At 40.6% G+C, this 17,745-nt stretch overlaps 1 protein-coding gene across 1 annotated transcript in view; it reads right to left on the reverse strand.

Moving 5' to 3' along the window:
• Positions 1–17,745, reverse strand: part of LOC311485367 (protein diaphanous homolog 3-like) — a 148,041-nt gene that overhangs the window by 79,864 nt on the left and 50,432 nt on the right. The window contains exons 18-21 of the mRNA XM_084540727.1: positions 12,351–12,446; positions 10,037–10,131; positions 6,980–7,081; positions 2,912–3,151 (exon numbers count right to left, since the gene is read on the reverse strand). Coding sequence (XP_084396853.1) covers positions 2,912–3,151; positions 6,980–7,081; positions 10,037–10,131; positions 12,351–12,446 — 533 coding nt within the window. The remainder of the gene's footprint in view (positions 1–2,911; positions 3,152–6,979; positions 7,082–10,036; positions 10,132–12,350; positions 12,447–17,745) is intronic.

A 17,745-nucleotide genomic window follows, 5' to 3' on the forward strand; every position in this document is an offset into this window, starting at 1 on the left:
TGGATATTGGAACAATATACCATTTAATTATGGCCAAACTTCAGGGGCAGATGCCATTATGACACCAGATATATAGACACATGTACTATATACACTCACTTGCCAGTTCATTAGGCACACTAGTTAAAATAAATGTATACTTTAATGTGACAAAAGAATCTAGTTCTTGGCGTTTGACCTGTCCACACATACAAACTGGTGAGTACAAAATGTACAAAATAGTGAGCGGGCAGCTGCATGATGCACCACCCAGGAAGCTCAGGGGGCTGGGTGCCTTGCTCAAAGGCACTTTAGCCATGGATGCTGAGGGGAAAGCATTACTCAGTCACTTTACCTCCACACTATGCTGTAACTCATTGGATTCAAACCACCGTTGCCAAGCCTGCTTCTAATATAAGACTCCTGCACAAAATCTTAGCTTCATGAAGGTAATATATGGCAATATGAAGCATTTGTTTAAAATAAATGAGTGAGTGTATATAGAAATAGCCACTTTATTCTTACTCAAAGGAGACCACAATGTGAGTGATTTACTGACCACATACAGAGAAGGAAGATGTAGAAGACAAACAGATGCAATTTCCTTTCAGTTAGACTTTAAATAATTTTGCCACTATTTTTCAGTTCTATAACTGTATTCACTAGATGTTAAGTGCCAAAGGAACATGTGTCATTGTCCTCCATTTAGCTACCGTTAGCTCTCCTAAGCTCTGGCTTTATAAATGCTAAGCAATGACAGAGCCACGGATTATTTTACGTCTCAAACTCATGCAGCGTTTTAAAATGTGATGACCCCTGCACTTTGCGTGCCTTTGTCACCCACGCGCAGCAATTCTTCAATTCCTCTGATGAATTCCCTTTATTTCTCTTTTCCAGTCTAATTCCAAGACGTCTCTCAGTATCTCCGCCAACCATCCCCCCCGTGGAGTGTGTTGCTGTGTATCTCTCTAGGTGATCTATTGGTAGACAGCAGTGTACTCAGACCCGCTGGGTTTAATCATGTTTGTATTATCTCCTCTAATCAAACATTCTCATCTCTCTTTTCATTTCTGCTTTTCCTGTTTGTTTTTTTTTGTTTTTTTTTGGTTTGGTTTTTTTTCAAAAGCTTCATGTGTTCGCTCACAAAAGGTCCCTGAATGAATTTAGATGGATGGTAATCATAGTTGACAATGTAAACATTTTCTTTTTTCCAGTTGGGCCGGGTGCAATTTTCCTGTGCTGTGGAGTGTGCCATGGAATTAAGTTGTCAAACTCAGGGGCAGGCACGGAGGTGATGTCTTCCTCTATATATCCTGCCCGCGACATCGACTCGCACCTTCGTCAGACGACACACGAGCACAAACGCAAAGACAGGCTGGAACAGTAGCTTTGTGCTAAACACAAAATATAATCTTTAACAGACCTCTGTTAATTGATTACATTATTGTCACACTAATGCAAGTAATTCATCATGTGTGGATGAATCACGTTTATCTTTGCACATACATTGGTGTTTATATGAACATGAGCATCCAAGTCTAGCAGGGCGATGAGGTGGCAGTGACTAATGGCTGCGAGGGTTGTTACTGTGGAAACTGCAGTGTGTGTGTGTGTCTGTGTGTGCCAACAGCTGTAATGTTGGCACACACACACACACGCACTGGAGGAAGCTCCCACTCCAGGATTACACTCTGTTTTTACTATCATTATCACACAGGGAAACTTTCAATTCCGCCTTCGTGTCACATAAAATCCACAGGTGTTTGCCACATCTCCGCCCTCGAAGCACGGGCAGTCCTGCAGGGTGTGTGAAATTTCGGAGGGATAGTGGACACGGCCTCAGTTATCTATTCTGAGCAGGTGAATGTGAATAAAGTACTCCCTGGGACTCTCCTGTCTTGTGGGGCTGATAGTGTTCAGTCAAATTAAATGGTTTTAAAATAAAATAGTCTCATAGCAGCAGCCATTTTGGATCTGATAATGCTCAGTCAATAAAACAGAAAAAGAGGCATAATACACCAATCGGGCATAAGATTATGACCACCTTCCTAATATTGTGTAGGCCTCCCTGGTGCCTCCAAAACAGTTGTGACTCATCAGAGAATGGACATGGGCCTTCTGAGGGTGTCCTGTGGTGTCTGGCAACAGGATGTTGTTAGTGGGGGGGGCTTTGAGGGGAGGGGCCTCTGTGGATCATCCCACAGATACTTGATCAGTTTAGGATCTAGTGAATTTGGAGGCCAGGTCAACACCTTGTGCTGTTCTTCATGTTTTTTTTTTTTAAGTTGTTCCTAAAGCGTTTTTGTGTGTGTGCCTGTGTCAGGCTGCATCCTGCTGGGGATGGCTGCTGCCATCAAGGAGTGTCATTGCTATGGGGTGGGGGTGTCTGATCTGGTCTAGGTGGGAGCTACATGTCCACATGAATGAATGCCAGGTCCAAAAGTTTCCCAGCAGAACACTGAATTGTCACAAGATGGTCAATGTTATTTACTTCTCAGTTGGTCATAATGTTGTGGCCGATGGTGTATTTTCACCTTTCCTATACAGCACCATTTGCCCATCATTATTCCATTGATTTTTACCAAATTATAAATGGTGAAATTTTAAGAAACATACAGCAAAATGTAAAGACACATGTACAACACAGACATGAAATGAAACCAAACGGTGAGTCTATATTGTATAGTGAGTGTTTATAGGTGTGAACTGAGAATGCAGTGTAAAGAATGAAAGAATCTGGTCTAAAGAAAAGGTTCATTGGCCATCGAGGATTATATCATTTCTGTTAGTTCTTTTTTTCACAGCTGGGGAAAATATTTTATGAGCTTTACAGACCATGCTACACTCATGTTGAACCACTGCCCCTGGAGGGATAAAGCACTACGTACTGCAGATGAACAGTCGTTGGTAAGGTCAACGTTTCAACCCTTACCTTGCAAAGGGAACTGAGATCAAAGCCATATGACTGGGCATTTCGAGAGCCCGCGTTCATGTAATTCCCCAGCAGCAGCACCAGCTCCAGCAGGCGGCCAAAGGAGCGGCTCTTCCTGACCTCATCGCAGGCGGCATTCACGGCCAGGATGTCTGGACGCAGGTTGTGTACGTGCTCCTCGAACTGTAGCCGGAAGAGGATGTGGCTGAGGCGAGGACGCAGCCGCTTCACGCTGCTCATCTGTGAGAAGAGAAAAGAAAGAAACAAAAGAGGTGATAAAAGAATGATAAAAGAGGGAAATGATAGAAAAGAGAATGAAGCAAAGATGTCAATGAAGGAAAACTACGTCAGGGAACGTAGTCAAACTTAAAATAACTATAATCGCACTTTTGGCCCACTCTCGCATTTAGCAAATCTAATTTAAAAGACATTTATGCAACCAGCGTGTTGAAGAGTGTTGCTAGGCAGTAGTAATAGATGCTGGCAGTGATTTGATTTGGGACCCAGGTCTGGTAAGTTAATTGTGGAGTTAGTGTCCATATAGGGCAGGCAGTGAAGGGGGAGGAATATACAATAGCCTGCCTTGGATTACCACTCTCACACAATTAGAGAAAATTGGAAAATATTGCATTGGGCCCAGGACCTGGCCACAGCAGTGATTGTGTATGTGTGCGGGGTGCGAGGGAGGGGTGAAGGTTCCAATTGTCTGTTTCACACAACAGCTGGCTGTGCGGTTTGATGTCCTCCATCAAGGGTTTAATTATAGCTAGTGTAATGTTATCAAATGACTATTTCAGTCAGCGAAGTGTGTGTGTGTGTGTGCCGAGTGTTTGCATGAGAGAATAGGAGAGAGGGGAAATAGGAGAATTATATGGCAAAATTAAGAAATAACAAAGCACACCAGAACCAAACACAATGCTGAAATGAAGAGATGGGATAAATGCTGTGGTTAGGTTATTGTAGTGAGGAACAAATTACCAGGAGAAAGAAAAAAGAAAGTAAACACACCAGAGCACACAGGCAGAGTGAATGCAGCCGATGTTTCCATACAGGCTACAGAGAGGGCATTGGGAAGTTGTACTGACAGGACAAGGAGATCAGTAGTAACATCACAAAATGAATGAGTAGTTATTGAAAACGTAGCTTGTATATTACTCAGTCATACTTCCATGAGGTGTGTGGATGTTGAGAAGGAAAAGAGAGATCTGTTGACAAGAGTGTCAACACTGAATTTAAATATTACGCACCATATAGTGTAAAAGTAGTTACAGTAAATATTTTGACTACTTGTGATAAATGTCGCATGGAGTGTCAACAACTATTTAAATCCAAGATGAAAGACTTCAAGTCAAAAAAAAAATAATTAAATAAAAAAAAAAGTGCCAGCTCTATGGATGGTGACTACACTTGAGCCAGCAGGATGCACATATTGGTAAACAGAAGCCCCTTTTCACACAAGAGATTGCGATATAATGCCACTAAGAAGACATCCTCATTATGATGTCTTTGCACATTCACGCTTAAAACCTGGCATGGCGATGAGCCAATGTGCACGCTGGCGCCACAGAGCCAGAGACATGACATGTAAAAGAATGTCTGAGTCCAGGGTGGCGTATCCCACCATGTCGCTTCTCGCTTTTGCACATGCGTCAATTTGGCTAGGGGAGAAAAATGCTTTGCTGGAGCAATGGGGCAAAAAAAAAAAAAAAAGCGTCCACAAAATTTGCTTCGTTGGGAACTGATTATGCCCTGTCAAAGATCTGCCGGGCAAATCAAATTGTTTGGGTGGGCTTTATGTACTGATGGACAGAAGAGTAACAGCGATGTAGTCGTACGAGTCATCTGGGCGCCGTGTAGTTAAATTGCTCTGACTGTAGAACAATCCACTTACATGCAGAGTTTTTGTTTTTCTCTGCATCAGTTGAAACACGCCCCATAATATAAGTCGTGGTGCATTACTATACTCATATTCTGATTGAAAATTGAGTCTGGCTATGTCAGGCTAGGGCAAAACAACACCACAACGTCATTTATGTTATTTGAGACCATAGACTGTATATAAATATGGACAATGTGTCCTCACTTCCTTGCATTGGCCAAACTGACGGTAGTTTCCGGGGATACGTGCGGCGCCATCTTGACAGTTTGGAGCTAGAGAGTGGAGCCACACGGAGCCACGTTACCGATGACCTGCCCACACTTACGCCAGACTCATTCGCATTTTCATTAAATTAATACTGCACTTTGCTGCTTTTTCCAAATCTCACAGTCCTACGGGACCACTTCACAGAGCGGTTGGCATGGCAACTTGTAGTCATCATGATGTCACATCCTGTTTCTATAGCATCAAATAACTAACTAAAACTAAATTTATTACAAAAAAGTAGTTGAACATACATCAGCATTATATTAACACCATCCTTGAAATACATTTATTTGATGGAGTATTTTAGTGTTTTGTTTGGCCCAAGACTCATCCACTAACATGGAGGGGGTGGAGCTTATGACCTATGCTGCAGCCAGTCACCAGGGGGAGCTCTATTTGCTTTGGCTTCACTTTTGAGGAGCTGTTCCATTGTCCATCTTTATACTTTCGCTTGTTTATATGTTTACTACAATGAAAGAATCAGGTCTATTTCTTAGAATAGGCTTCAAGACAGATACCACACACAGGGTGAAGTTCAAACCAAGTGTGACTGACAGTTATTGAAAATTAGATCAAATGCATGTGTTTACAGCGGTAAATTAAAATTTCCCTTTGAACCTGAGCTTTTTTGATAGGTGGAAGCACACAGGCTTCCTTGGGCCCACGCAGGCACAGTAGCAGAAATATATTATATAAGGTTCTTTGTTCAGGTGCCTGCCTGATGAACTATATACAGCAGACTCCTCCTCCAACAACCACTTAGTCACTGCATTTTCAGATCCCTTGGTGAATACAAAACAAGGCGAAAGAAAAACAAACAAACAAAAAAAGATTACTGTATATTTTTTCAGTAACTTACATGCTGGGCAGAAGCACAAAATAAATGAAAACTGCTTCACCCCTCATGTATAATTCTGAATAAACCTCCTCTGAAAAGTCTTTAAGAAAATGATGCACACATAATTAGGCAGCAGTGCTGCTCTTTAATGTGCATAAATTAGTCCATCAGTCCACAGGTGTCCTGTCTTTCATCTTAAGGCTTAAATAGATAGAATTTTAAAAAGCTAAGGATTATGGTAATCACATGAAAGTGCGTCGTGTGTATAAGCATGTGCATATGTGTGTTTGTGTTTTAATAGGAAAAAGAGAGACACTGAGAGTGATGCAAATACAAGGCAATGTTACATTTACTATAACATTAAAATAGCTATGAACCACGTCTACAAAACTGTGCATAATTGTGTTTTGATGAACTATTTAATTCATGTTACACATAATTTATAATTTGTTTAGAGTAGAATATCAGAGGTCTTTCTTCAAAGAAAACTAAAATATAAAGAAAAATCTGTTTTCTAACCCTGCTGTACACACGCTTGTTATTAGAGCTATAGCCATTGTTTTTATGAAGTCATGGGGGGCAGTTTCTCAAAGAATACTAATGGTGTGGGGGCATTATTGCTCAGCCTCACAAGTTTTAATCTGCATCAGGCTTTGTTTTAGGGTAAAGATTGCAATTAGGCTGGGTTTAGGGTTAGAAAAAGGATTAGAGAACACATCATCTCAATGGAAGGTCCTTACAAAGATAGAAACATGTGAACGTGTGTATGTGTGCTCTTGTTTAGCTATCTTTCTGAGGACCGGTCTTTATTTTTATACCATTGGAGTGAGGACATTTGTGCAAAGTGAGGACATTTGCCCGGTCCTCACTTCTTCATAACTCTGTTTGAGGGTTAAGAGTCAGTTTTAGGGTAAAGGTTACAATTAGGTAATGGTTATGATTAGGGTTGGACACTGAGATGAGACGGTTATAGTAAGAGGCTAGGTAAATCATTATGTCAGTGAATGTCCTTACAAAGATAGAAACATGTGAGTGTGTGTGTGTGTGTGTGAGTGTGTGTTTCAGTGTGAGTGTGAGTACTCACCACAACCCCAAACTGTTCAGGCTCTGACAAATTAGAGTACTCGTTTTTGTACTTGGCCAGTGCATTCAGCTGCTCCTGTTCTGGTAGGTGCTTTACAAGGTTCTAAAAAAAAAAGAGGCAAAAAGCGAGTGAGAAGCAGCACAGAGGAAGGAAAGCAGTGTCAGCCATGATACACAACACACTTCAATTTATTAATTATACTTAATTATGAGGGTTATATCCTCATCATTTCCGTGATTCAATTTATTAACCTTGTGCAAAATGTAATCATTTAAAGTGTCCAAAAGTTAAGCTGTTTACACGGCTATGTGTGGGGTTTCAGTAACTGTGGGCACATTCACAACATTTACAAGGACAATTCTGCCTGATTAAAGACAGAGAGACTCCAGCTTTACTGTTTACATGGACGCAAAATGAACAATCAGATAAGATATGTGTTTACAAGCCACAAAGAATCAATCAGAACATGACTATTTTGACACGTCCAAAGTGGTTCTGCCCAATACAGAACATCAAATCTGCCGGAAATATAATGGAAGAAGACACTCAATTCAAATGAAAACTTATTGTCATCGGGTCAGTCTGGTTACATTTAGAATGGGCTGTAAGACTAAAATTTTCAGTACAAGGCCTGTATAGCAATCTAACATATTTTAGTTCCATTTGTTCTCTGTTTTGGTGGGTTTTAGGCATCTTAGTGAGTTTTATTTTAAGGAAAAAAAAAAAAAAAGCTCCAACAAATACTGCTGCTGTGTGGCACATATTTAAATAACTGATGCCTGAAGTCACAAGTAATATTGTCACATCCATTACTATTCCCATTGATGTACTATTCATTAGTTAGCTTACCCACCGCTAACTAATCAAAAGTCCTTCAGGCCTTCACTGACTTCATCAGCATTTAGTGAATAATCCAAAAAAAAAAACGCCATTACAAAGTAATTTTCACAAATTGACATTCAATCTGTTTTAAATAAGCATTTTATTCTTTCCAAGTCTTCTACTGATCTTTTTCAATTCATCTATTTTAGACATGTGTTTAATATGTATTTTCCAATTTTAAGAGACGGTTGGTTGTGCATATACAAGTACAGTCAATATAATTAAAGTTAATTTGAAATTAAATGTCATTAAAATGAAAGTATTTTTACTCTCCTTACAAAAACAGTATGAAAAGTATGAAAATTATGAGAAAAAATTTACTCCTATGACATTATGATCAATATCTTAAACTAAACTTTAAGACTAAACTTGTCTGTCCATGAGGGAGAGCTGACAAGTAGTTTTCCTATGTTAAATGTTTGTTGGTGACAATTCTTTAAAGCGAAATTTAAGAGACGGTTAGCTTCATATATTTAAAAATCCACCAGTTTTCCAGCATCAAAGCAGTGTTTGGACTATTACAGTGAGTTTTGTCTAAATGTTGCTGTTGGATCCTAATCAGTTGGTTTTCAAAGAAAAACTCCCTGGAGCAGATGCTTATGGCTAGTATGCAACACAGCTTCCAGTTTGTGTTTGCGCATATAGACCTATAAAACTAAACGATGTAGGGAACCACTTTTTGCAGATAAATAATACAGCTGCAGGCGGTTGTGGTCATCCTGACAACGATACTGAGGAGTTTGCATATGGGGAGTTTGCATGTTCTTCTTGTGCCTGCAGGGGTTTCCACTCACAATTCATAGACATGAACAGTACGTTTACCGGTGATTTTAAATTGGCGGTAGGTGTGCATATGAGTGTGAATGAACCTCCTCCTGAACCTTATACAGGATAACAGATAGGGTTATAGGTAATGATGGATAAATAACACAGCTGCACTTCAATCATTAAAGTCAAATCATATTGAACGCTGTCTTTGCTAATTAATGACAGATTGAAGAAAACGACACCTTTCCTAATTAGGGCAACTCTGCATAAATCTGAACTTCTGTTGAATGTTATCATTTATAGATACCATGCTAAAATATGTAATGATTTGGTTTTAATAAAAGTTTAATAAGAAAAGTTCTGTTTATTATACAGTGGTTAAGCAAAGGATTCATGGTCCACTTAATAAAGTGAATAGATTAATGGACTTATTGAAATAATAATTGATAAAACTGATACATTGCTGCAGCCCTAACTCTGAGTCAAGAAGAAGCTGGATAGTCCATTTTGTTAAGGAAAAAGTAGGTTCACTGTATAAATATGCAAAGGATATGAGCAGCATGCTATCGAGTCGGTCAGACTGCATTAGGAGGTGGCCTGATTCCCACTGTTGGATCTCAGCTGGGTGTAAATGCAATCTATAGAGCATGACCACATTCTCAATAATAAATCTACCAAGCAAGCCGAGCACCAAGTGTTTCCTAACTTCGCCTCTCCCCACTAATTAAAGCAAATCAAGCAGAAGCGACAAGTAGTAATAGCAGTTTCTCAAACGTCCTCCCTCACAAATAATCTCCTAAAATCAATTACTTTAGTCATTGCATTGCTGGTGAGAGACAGAAAGAAGCAGAGCAGAGAGAATGATAAAGACGGACAGATAGCCTTTAGTTACTCTACTTGTTCTTAGTGTGGGTTATACAGAGGGCATAAAAACAAGGCAACAAAGCTGAGTGGTCAAGCAATTACAAAAGAGAGGAGCAGAAATAATTAAAAATAAGTTAAACATCAGCGTAGCGCTTAGTTATTTATTTATTTGCTCGTTGACAGATTGCCTGGGCTCACCAACTGCTTCAACAGCTGCTGTACTGCAGGCTTTACAGGTGCCCAGTGTTTCTGCCTGAGGCTACACTCTGTTTTTTTTTGAGGTAGACAGCTAATCAAGACAATATACAAGAGTTGGGCCATGAGCCTGACCAAATGCGTAGGAGAAGAGCAGGACTAAAAATATGCGTCCAGGCTTTAGGTGAAAAGCTGCACGATGTAAGTTGAGCTGGTTTTTAATATTCTTTCCATCTAATAAGTTAGGTAGGGCCCAGAGTTAAGTTGTGCAAGAAAGTCATCCACAAAAGCTGGATAAGTATCTGAAGCTCTAGGCAGTTTTACAACTTAATGTAAATCTTCTCCAACCTGGATCATAGGTTCAGTGAGCTGCTCCTCATCCACCGCCACTATCATGCGACGGATATCCTGATAAGGGATACGGAAGGAACCCAGGAAGATGGCTGCACACACAAAAAAAGAAACAAATATAACACAAATGCTGCGGTAAATATAAAAATGATTCACTGTGGAACATTTAAGTGGAAAATTTCTGCGAGCTGGTACAAATAAAAAAAAAAAAAGTAGCAGAAAAAAAGAAATAGAACTGAACAGCTTAAGAATACATGAAGGACATGAGATAATAACCAAAGAGGAATAAGATCTATGACACATCACTTCATAAGCCAGTCAGACATGAAACTGTTTTGGAGAAATTGATTTGGAAAATTACACCGGCTTAGCGTGCATGAAATCCTCAAGGAAGAACTACGACTAGGGACAAAAATGGTAAATGCGTTGTCAGGATAAGTCATTAGTCGAGCCAGTGGAACCATCAAAAGAAAAACTAAGTTAAAAGATGTGTGGCTTGGCCAGAAGCCAGATGATGCAGAACTTGACAGATTATTGGGAATCTTTGAAGGTAAAAACCTAGCGATATAAGGAAGTGTTCTATATTTAAATGTGTCAAATTTACATGATATGCAGCGGAACTGAAAGAAAATTATTTTTAATTTAATGTCAATTAAGTGCATAAAGCTTTATGAGATACAGACGTTGGTGTGCAGGGTTTTAAAAGGTACTTGGTCAGTGGTTTTGCAGGTTATATACAGGATATAGCTGATAAGTACTTAAAATAAACACCATGCAGAAGGAGTGAATCAAGACTGATCTTTCACACCTGTTCAACGTCTACCGCAAACCCAACTCAAACGTTAAAGATCGTCACTAAAGCATGTCTGCTGTCTGGAAACCTACGGAACAGTGAAAAGATTTAAATTAAATAGTTTTACGATGCTGGACCAAGCAGAATTGTGATTTAGTTCTTGTTGCAACAGTGTGAATATTCAAGATACGCCATAAACCACAGAGCTATTTATAAAGATAATTAAGTTTTATTAGCTGGTTAAACCATCCAGCTCTAAGTGTTGTTTTTTTTTTCTTCCTTTTTGTGACAAGAGCAAATATATTAAGTGTATTTGGTGTTATTTATTTTGCACAGTGAAGAAGGCTCTCTCGTCTTGTGTTGTAAAATAAAAATGAAAAACTTTAAGGAAGAGCTTGGAGGCAGATATTACTTTTCTTGATGCACTGCAGAATTATCAAGCGTATAAGCCTGCATTGGCTTTATTTTGAAGTTTATTGCTCTTAATATGGTTACAAAAACCTACAAAAATATAGATTTATATACATTTTACTGACAATTAATGGAAGGTATTTTCAATCGAAGTCATAGAGTCAATTGACTGACTACCTCACTACCTTCCTCTCCTGTCAAAACACCTACAACGTGATAAGTGCAATATAAGATCCTTATTTTAATCGCTAATGAGATAAAATATATCAGATTGTATTAGATGGAATAAATTTACACTGTGTTTTAACAGTGACAGGAGCAATCAAGTAAAATAACTAAAACCAGAACTCATTCCCAACTTCATTCAAAGCTTTTAGATTCTTTACCTCCTATTGTGGAACACATAAACCGCCTACTCTCCAGTTTTTTTTTTTCCTCCCTCTCCTCTCTCTTGCTCTATAATTTCTGCTGCATGATTTATCACTGTTACTGGGCTGATTAGTCTCATTTTCTTTTAATGCGGGAAACAAAGGTCACAGCTCCCCTTGATATAAGCCAATGAGGTGCTAAGATCTGAGAGTGCTTAAGAGATCAGCTGGAACCTCATTAACGCTGGGTGCTTTTAAAAATGGTCATTTTAAGACCATGCATGCATGTATGAATGTGTGTGTGTGTGTGTGTGTGTGTGTGTGTGTGTGTGTGTGTGTGTCAGAGAGGGAGAAAGAAGGAAAGAGTGAGAGTGAGGCAGGCAGATCGATGTGATCATGCATTTTCATTCCTTAATGGATCCTTAACGATGCTGATTGGCTAAGTGCGAGGAGATGAGTCATAGGTAGCAATGTCCGTGTTCAACGGGAAGCGTTGCCTTGTTTTAATTGCTATAGCAACAAGCGAAGGTGTCACTCATTCCCTGCCAAGAGTCTCTGTTATGTTCAGAAAAATGCATCAAAAAAGGACACAGGTGGTAAATTAAATGAGATGAATGTCAAAATGGGCTATAAGGCGAGTACACTCAAACATGAAATCACACAAGGACATACATGTATATATGAATATATATGAATGTAGTTCTTGGGAGGAGTGGGCTCAAGGGAAACAAATACTTACACAGATTCTGTGCAATCTTCGGATCGAGCACCTTGAGCTCTTTAATTCTCTTCTTTATGGATTTCTTATCCTCCAGATCCTCCTCTTCTTTTTTGGCTGATGAAGACAGAAATACTGAATTACTGTCACTGCACAAAGACACAATTTACACATTAATGCATGCACTTTACTGTACTGCTGACATATGCATGACGCGCACAAAGTCAGACTCAGTAAGATCCTAGTGTCCACATAAAAGGAGAGGTGCAACTAAAACATGTGAGCTGTTTAAACGGACCCATAAACATTTCTTAGTTTTGTTGTGCTTATTTACATATTTTTCCAAGTGGGAAATGACACAATGATGGGATGCTAGCTTCCAGAAAAGCGTGGCGGAAGGGATTATCGGGAAGTGCTGTGATCACACCACTGACGGAGTAAGGTACGACAGAGCCACGGCTCTACCACAAACACAAAGTTGCACATTCAGTAATCAGGTTATAGATGAGGGTAAATCTGTTTTGGGTCACACGGAGACAGGTGGGTGGGATTGTGTTAGCGCTATCGAGGCACAGGAGAGGCACCAAGAGATGTGGATTAAGAACAGCAAACTGAGAAACCGATGAGGAGACACTCGCTGATACACACACACACACACACACACGTGCCCTCTTGAGCCACGCTCACAAAGAGGAGTTCATGGTTGGTTTTAATTATTTAAGACACCAGATTAAGAGAACAAAATGTGCATCCCAGGGGTACGCCGGGTAATTGTCTGGTGCTGTAATTATCGTGTGTGTGGTGAGAGGAGAGGAGAGGAGAGGAAAGGGGAGGAGAGGAGAGGGGAGGAGAGGAGAGGAGAGCACAGGCGCTAATCCACAGGAAAGGTATTTCTGCTGTTCCACATGGGCTCGGTCTTCATTCAGCGATCCCGTATCTAATTAAAAAGTGAAGAGGTATGCTGGGAGCTCCCGCATGAAAAGGCAGGTAGCATGTCCACAAACATGCACACCGACAGCACAGCTCAGCACACGAAGAAACACACAAACACGGCCACACACTGAGCTATCCTTGGACTTACGTGGATCCTCTGTTGGTACATTCTCCTCACAGTCTTTCAGTGTGTGAGAGAGACGGGGAAAATGCAAAGCACACAGGAGGAGGACAATGGAAAATATGTACCGGGGAAAAGGGAGAGGAGAAAGAATGAAGAGAGACATATTTTTTATGAGACGTCACTCAGTCCACTGCAGCGATAAAAACAAAGAGACTAAAGTAAGAAAACAAACAAAAATGGAAAAGGGTTGATTATGCAAGTAAGTTCAGAACACTAAATCATATTTTAAGAATAAAACGAATCGTCTGAACATTTATCAGTTAATTGACCTGTCTTGGTCCACAATGCACAACTGTATTATAAGCTTTGTTAAAGATTAGAGCTATAATCATTAGTCAATAAACCTGTCAGGGCCATAGCAACTATTTTAATAACCAATGAGTCATTTATACATGAATCAGTCTTGTCACTAATGAAAAATATTTTTTTCTTTGGGACTAAACAAGAAATTTGAAAGTGTCAAATTAGGCTTTGGGACATTTTTTATTTTTTTGTTAATTTTCTCATTTTTAAGACTAAACCTTTAAACTACTGTAAAAGTAGATTGAAAGTAATTGCCAGAATAACAAAGAGATAATAATGAATTCCCTTTCTGTTAATGCTGCAGTGATGTTGCAACCCATGGCCTAATCCAAATGTCCACATACTTATATCCAATACATCTTGCATACTTACATTTAATATTATACATCAACAACCTTGAGTTGGAATAATTCAATCAGTGCACCTTATAATAAGATAAAATAACTGATATAATGAAGGACAGCAGACCCTTTGCATTGGCCAGTATAATAAAACCCCTTCTGGTTTCTGCCACGTTCCAACTACTTGTGCAAATATATTCAAGGCAATGCTAGGCATTTTGCTTTAGATCGACGTGATGAATCTTTTTTTTTTTTGGTGTGTAGAACAGCACTTGCTCACGAATGCACAACAGTATCGGAAACTATGTTGAGCTGTAAAATAAATAAAAATGGTAATAAGCATTTATTCCTCTAAAAAGGAATCTCTTCAGAATTTGATTGGGTATTTAGATGCAACCTGAGGAGCCGGTCCTAAAAGCCTCCAGCTTACTGCGTTACGATGATGTATTGATCTACTTACCATAACTCATAACAGAATCTCATTTATTACAACACACACTGACTTTTAAACACAGGCACACTTACGAAACACACAGTAACGGAGTATTAACCACCTTGTTTCGGCACATACACACACACACACCAGGGTGGGTTATACACTAATAATACAGCAAGGCCCGCATCTATCTCTATCCTATAAGAAGGAGTGATAAGATAGAAATCACATTATACAAACACAGACACACTCGCTCACCAGGCTACCTCAGGTGTTATCAGTTAAATCGGCTAATTAGATTGCCCCCTTCTAGCGTCATCCCCTCATCCTCTCTGGCCTTAAAACAGCTCTTCTTCACAGAAGCCCGCTCATTAGACATCAGCCAATTAAAATGTCCCGCAGGGGGGCAGAGGTCACTGTTTAATCAATCAGAGGGAGTGGCGACAGTTGTAGTTATCAGATTGCAGCATCACCCAGGAAGTGGGAAAGATAAGGATACACTTGTGGGAGCAGAGCAGTGGGGAGTCCGCATCACATCACAGGTGAAGCGAAGGCAAGAGAGAAGCGAGGGGCGCTGGCTGCATACGTGCGCCGTGTGTGCAGCAGGTATTTTAAGATCTAATGGCGAGCTCATTTCGCGGCATTAATTTGAGGGAGTTTATGCTTCTGGAATAAAAGCTTGAGTCTGCTTGGAAAGACGGCGTGAGGAAGAATCCGAGCATGAGCTTGACGGAAAAGATATAAGTCGCAAACAGAGCCATCGACTGAAACCCCAGTTGAGATGAGGGCTCAATCGCTAGAGAGGAGAGAGCAGCGCCTCAGAGACAGACACCAACGCCGGGAGAGCAGTCTCAGTTGAAAGGGCCGCTCTGCGCAGTCACAGCACACATAATGTGAGCCATTTACCATCTAAGCATTCACGGAGCCTGTGATAAATGTCAACTTGATTGTGGGACTGTGGGACAAAGTAGGGGGAGAGATAAGTATGAAAAACCGAACAAAGATGAAGGGCTGTCTCAATTTGTTTCACCTCCTGTGTAGTTTAGATTGGGGGCAATACATTCTGCTTTATTCCCAAAATAAGACAAATAAACAGATAAAATTATATTAAATGGAGTTTCTGTCAATAACGTAACTTGCCATACATGAAAGGAAAAAGTTTGAATGTTTAGTTGCAGGGTCGGAGGAGAATACAAAGAATTTTAGAAGGTCTATCCACTCTTCTCACTTGTAATAATTCTACTGACTGGTTTTGATCTGCCACAATTTAAAGACACTTGACAAAAATGTGACAACGCACGCACACGCATGCACGCACGCACGCGCGCTTCCCAAACAGCAGCGTTTCCCACAAAGCAGTATCAGTGAATTGTGCCATCAAAGCACTAAAGGGAGCGTTGGATGAAATAAAACTGCTGTGAAAGAGCATGACTGATGCTGTACATGACAGGCAGGCCTCAGAGACAAGAACGTAACACCTCGACACCCAGCCCCAACCCCCACCCTTCACACGCACACACAAAAAAAATCCCTTCCTTCTTCTCCCCCCAGCCCTTTACACAGACACCAACCCCTTCATCTCATCAGGATGGATTTCTAATCAAAGAAAAAAAAAAAAAAAAAAACGCCTTACAGGAACCGGCCTGCTTTTAGCGCACACGGGCAAACACAAAAAAATTCTAGCACTAATGTGAAATGAAACTATATATACACTCAGTAAGTTATGTTAAAGTCTAACAAGTTATCAGATAAAATAAGAAACTTACAGACATATGAGCAGGAGATGCAAGACACAGAAGCGTATGTGTGCTTCTCCACAACAATCAGGCATAACATTATGACCACTGACAGGAGAAATAAATAACATTGACCGTCTTGTGACAATACAACGTTCTGCTGGGAAACTTTTGGACCTGGCATTCGTGTGGATGTTACTTAGACATATACCACCCACTCAGACCAGACCAGGCATCCCACCCCATAGCAATGGCACTCCTTGATGGTAGAAGGATGCAGCCTGACACAGGCACACACACAAAAACGATTTAGGAACAACTCAAAAAAACATGAAGAAGGTGTTGACCTGGCCTCCAAATTCACTAGATCCCAAACTGATCAAGTATCTGTGGGAGGCACTGGAACAAACCTGATCTACAGAGGCCCACTTCCACTTCCTGCTTCACTGAAAACTTTCGCAGAGATTTCGCCAAACCCGAGTCATACAAATGTTTGTATCTCCGAACTTCCTCAGTTAATCTTTCCTCGATATGTTCCATCTTTATTGATCCAAAACAATCAATTCGAATATCGCGGGGATGGAGAAGCAGCTAGAAATACTAAAGCAGAAATATGCTACTGCCAAGCGGACCAAGCACAGCTCTTGTTGCCAGACACCACAGGACACTCTCAGAAGACCCTTGTCCATTCTCTGATGAGTCACAACAGTTTTGGAGACACATGGCGGTCATAATATTATGCCTGATCAGTGTATATAGTCCATAATTTTATCCGATATTCGTCTATCTTACTTCCTCTAAGGCTTTTCCTCTTGATCTTGATTAGGCCTCATTATTTGTGACATGATATGATGAGTGGACCGTCTCAAGTGGAGAAAGTGCGCAACAAGAGGGCAGCAGTCTTCAAAGGGTAATTAAATCACTGTGTTGTTTCCAGTGGCCAATCAAGGCAGTCATGCAGGTAAAGTTTAAATCACTGCCATTAAAGGGGGTTTCTGTGGCAAGGATAATTCAAAGGGCATCGCAATTCAACGTGCAAACACCACACACACGCACATACATATGATACCCACACACACAAACACACCACTGCCTGAAGCAAAATCCACTATGAGACATCTGATGCACGAGGGGGGGGTGCTGTCGGCAGCAAGTGAACAAATCCACCATTCCGACACATCTGTCAACTATACAGTCAACAGAGGGGGAGATGAACAGTCAGGCCGGCTGCATGGTTTGACTGTTGACTGGCTGTGTGGTCAGGAACCAGCTACCTCCTAAACTTCAGTCGGCCTGACAGGAAGCACCAAAAGACATCAGACACTTGTCCAGGCGTTTCTTGGACCATGCACACCCGACCCTCACCTTCCCCTTATCAATGCACACACTCCACCGCTGTGAATAACACACCGGGACGACAGCTTGACTGGTCTGTTTGCAGATGGACTCTCCTCCTCCTCCTCCTCCTCCTCCTCCTCCTCCT

Source organism: Chelon labrosus (genome assembly GCF_963514085.1).
Source record: "Chelon labrosus genome assembly, chromosome: 3".
Lineage (NCBI taxonomy): Eukaryota > Metazoa > Chordata > Actinopteri > Mugiliformes > Mugilidae > Chelon > Chelon labrosus.